The sequence below is a fragment of the Colletotrichum tamarilloi genome (assembly GCF_030869305.1).
Source record: "Colletotrichum tamarilloi strain Tom-12 chromosome Unknown Scaffold_384.1, whole genome shotgun sequence".
Lineage (NCBI taxonomy): Eukaryota > Fungi > Ascomycota > Sordariomycetes > Glomerellales > Glomerellaceae > Colletotrichum > Colletotrichum tamarilloi.
The window spans coordinates 1-3477 of record NW_026849766.1 but is presented as its reverse complement, the minus strand read 5'-3'; the positions used below and the strand labels follow the sequence as shown (position 1 = coordinate 3477).

Here is a 3477-nt window from a genome sequence, read left to right as displayed (position 1 = left end):
CAATAAGATTGATAGAGAAACAAACGGCTTGACAGTATTCTTCTCAAGATAATCGAGAGATAATAGAGGTCCCATCAGGTGATTCAATCATGCCCAGAATGATGTCCTTCACCCTTTCACTATCATTAACCAGGAACTCGCCGGTTCCGTCCTCTTCGAGACCTTCCAAAGCGGAGACATGTGTACGGTACACGAACTCGTTGATGGCGCGTGCAAAGTCCTCGGGCACCTTATTCCGCATTCGATCATTCCCAGACCTCTCATGCATCTTCGCCACGAGACCAACGCGGTGGTATCTTTCGTAGTACTCTACAAGGGAGTTGATCGACTCGGTGGTCAGCTTGAAGGCCACCTCGTCCCGATCCCTCATGTCGACGTGAATGGTGTATGCCTCGATGTGGATAAGTCGGAAATCGGACAATCGCTCGACATCTTGAATAAGGTTTTGGCGTAGCTCTGACTCTGGAGGATTGGGCACCATGATGCATGCAAGATACCAAATGCTTTTAGGAGTCGAGAGCGTTTTGATCATACATGTTTGGTGATGGAGGACGCTGTCGAGTGGTTCCATTTGTTTCTCAACGCTCCGAAGCGTCTGAGCCAGCCATGGCTGGATCGTAGGGCCCAGATCAATGATAGGTGCGATAGCTCGGGGGTCGCAATTCGCCACCGAGGTGTGTGTGAGAGCGTGCACCATCTCCGCAACCAAGAAATCTGGAGAAAATGCTGATGTCAGATGATACTATAGAGAACTTGGAGATAGGCCTTTTGGGATGGCTGGGAAAGGGGGATTGCGGTGTCAAAAGGAGTTCGTACCGAGAAAACCTCGCCGCAGCAAGGTATTCCAGAAAGTTGATTCACCGGTTTTTGTGATGGGTGTTGATACTCGGAGACGCGTCGGTGTTCAAGAGGTTGAGAATTCAGACTTTAAACTACCAACACTTATGAGATGATGCCCATTTGGCTATCGAATGACATACGAGGCTTTCTTTGGACAGCGGTAACTAAAATGAATCAGTGTCAGAATGATGCAAGGATGAAGATCAAGATAGGAAGAACGGGGGATGAGATGAATGGGCGCTGGTTTTATACACCAAAAACTAGCTGCATGCCATCTTTCCTAATCGTAACCTGTAGCAGACCCACCGGAAAAGGGGTCTGTACAAGAGCTATCTGGTCTTCGCTCTTCCGGTACCATTGCAAGAGGACGCGGGGGTCAGTTTCATGGGAAGGGATGCATGCGTATCCACACGTTGGCAGATGCGAGCCAACGTACACATCAGGTCGGCTCGTGGAGCACAGTACACCATGGCCCATTGGGTTAAGTCTTCATTCTCCTCCCCATCCTCTCTCTTTTCCCTGACCCCTATGGATCACTTGTCTACACTTGTCCACACAAGTTCATGTCTAGCATGCTACACGGCGTAACCAGAGATGCTGGAGCCAGTTCTTGTACATGGAATGAAGCCTGGCCGTGTCTTAGCATTATCGGACAACGTAACGGTGTTGCTGGGAAAATGGACGTCTTAATGTAGGTGATCGTGACAGAAACGGTGAGATCATTGATAGAAGACCCTTTCCCTGTCCGTCTTATGCGTGAGAGATAAGGAAACACAAAACCACAGGTGTACCTAGAACGAGCCACCTCTCTTCTCAGGTTGCTGGATACATACCGTGTCTTACAGATTGGACAGCAACATCCCGGTTCGGCCTTTGTATTTGCACACATGATGAAGAAGATGACATGTTCAATCGAATATACCTCCCCACTTGGTAAGATGCAAAGATCTACTTCGCACTGCTAGACTGAGGCTCTCAGAATTGCGTGGCTTGCGGTCGAGTCACGATAAAGCCTCCAAGTAGCACACCTGGGTCGCACAAAAACTATACCTACACGATGACCTTGAAGTTAATCATGATTATAGGGGTCTTTGATTGGAGAAAGGACGTCTCATCCGGGAGAATCGGTCTTCCAGGCAATGCGACGAAAACATTGTTCCATGTTCAAGTGAAAGTCACAGACACGGAGCAAGTTAATTATTCAATTCATTGTGCTTTACAAACCTACTTGACTAGAACGCGATCATCAGAAAAAACGAGAGCGCTCACTGGCTTGCGCGCATTGCTACTATGGTTCTCTATCTGTCTACTGTACTGATGGCCAATGCGCTGCGACCATGGCGGGCCGGCGGAATTGGAAGGGATCTGCGACTGAAACGGCCCATGGCTACAAGGTCTGCGCCAACTAAAAAGATGGTAGGACCGTCCACTGCGCCAGATGAAGGACGAAATCCGAGTCGGAGGCGCTTGTACTGGAGCTACAGTACGAGCATACTAAGGTGGATGCTATGACCTCGAAAGCCATAATTGCCTCCTCGGGCCAGCAGTTTTCTGGGTACAAACTCGATGCAGAGCCCACAGCTGTCTGGACGTCGATAAAAGAGTTCAATCCAACCGCTCGCTAGTAAGATATGTCGCCAAGGGCTTCTCCTGTAATCAGCGTTCACCGTCCAGAGTTGCATTGGCCGGTTACAGTTCGCCGCCAACATTTTGGGCGAATCAACAATTGAATCAAAACCCGTACGCTCTTCGCTATCCATCTTTGCCATGGCTGCGCCGCAGCACATGGTCGATTCCTCGCTTGATGATCTCACGCCGGGCCTTGTCACGCTCGTCATAGACAAAGTGGGTGCCAGTATTAATCACTGCCGCGCTCACGCTGCAGCACAGGACGAAACGATACGCAGACTCGCAGCAGAGATCAACAGCGCGAGGGAGACTGGGGAGCTACAACTGAAAACCCTGGACAACCAAGGTGCCTATATCAGAAGCCTGGAACACGATATGGCGCAGCTGTGAACGGCAACTTCTAAGCGCACAACACGAATCTCGCCACAACATGGGAATCTTTCTTTCACCGATAATAATCCATCGTGGAGACCTGAAGTACGATTTCAGGACCCCTTGATTCAATCGCATCAGAATTCATGAGAGGGCCTTGCCCTGCTACTGGCGCCAGTAGAGACAGAGGCAAATAATACTTCTGTCTCTCACACGACGGCGGTTGGATGGCGAGCGACGTCGGGGACGACATGGAACGAGACTGACTGGCTGAGTCCGGGTGACGCGAATACCAAGGCATCGTCGGCTGTGTCGAGAGTGTGAGAAACGGTGACTTTCAGAATCATGTTGGCACAAAGGCTAGTCGTCAGCGCATGTAATATAACTAGACGTTGTCGAAAGTGGGGTTCATGACTTCTCCTGACAACGCTGGCCATGCAGACGGCAACATAGCCCCGCGTAGTCGCTTTCGCACATGCAGTCAATTCATGCCTTTACTTGTTCATTCTACTAGACAAGAAGTGTGTAGTTTCTGGTGAGTCTCGTCACCTCTGAGCAGCGTCATGACAAATGTGTCGGCAATCTCGCAACAAGTTGGACTGTTGGTCTGGTAATCTATTCGCCAAACGCCCCATC

At 49.9% G+C, this 3477-nt stretch overlaps 2 protein-coding genes across 2 annotated transcripts; one reads left to right on the top strand and one right to left on the bottom strand.

Moving 5' to 3' along the window:
• Nucleotides 1-43: 43 nt before the first annotated feature.
• Nucleotides 44-532, bottom strand: CTAM01_17169 (uncharacterized protein; the record flags this gene model as incomplete). The annotated part of the gene is made up of 1 exon (XM_060533158.1): nucleotides 44-532. One exon carries the CDS (start codon nucleotides 530-532, stop codon nucleotides 44-46), a length of 489 nt encoding a protein of 162 aa, XP_060372265.1.
• Nucleotides 533-2607: 2075 nt separating this feature from the next.
• On the top strand, nucleotides 2608-2859 carry CTAM01_17168 (uncharacterized protein; the record flags this gene model as incomplete). Its single annotated transcript, XM_060533157.1, has 1 exon — nucleotides 2608-2859. The coding sequence occupies one exon, from the start codon at nucleotides 2608-2610 to the stop codon at nucleotides 2857-2859; it is 252 nt and encodes an 83-aa protein (XP_060372264.1).
• Nucleotides 2860-3477: the final 618 nt, after the last annotated feature.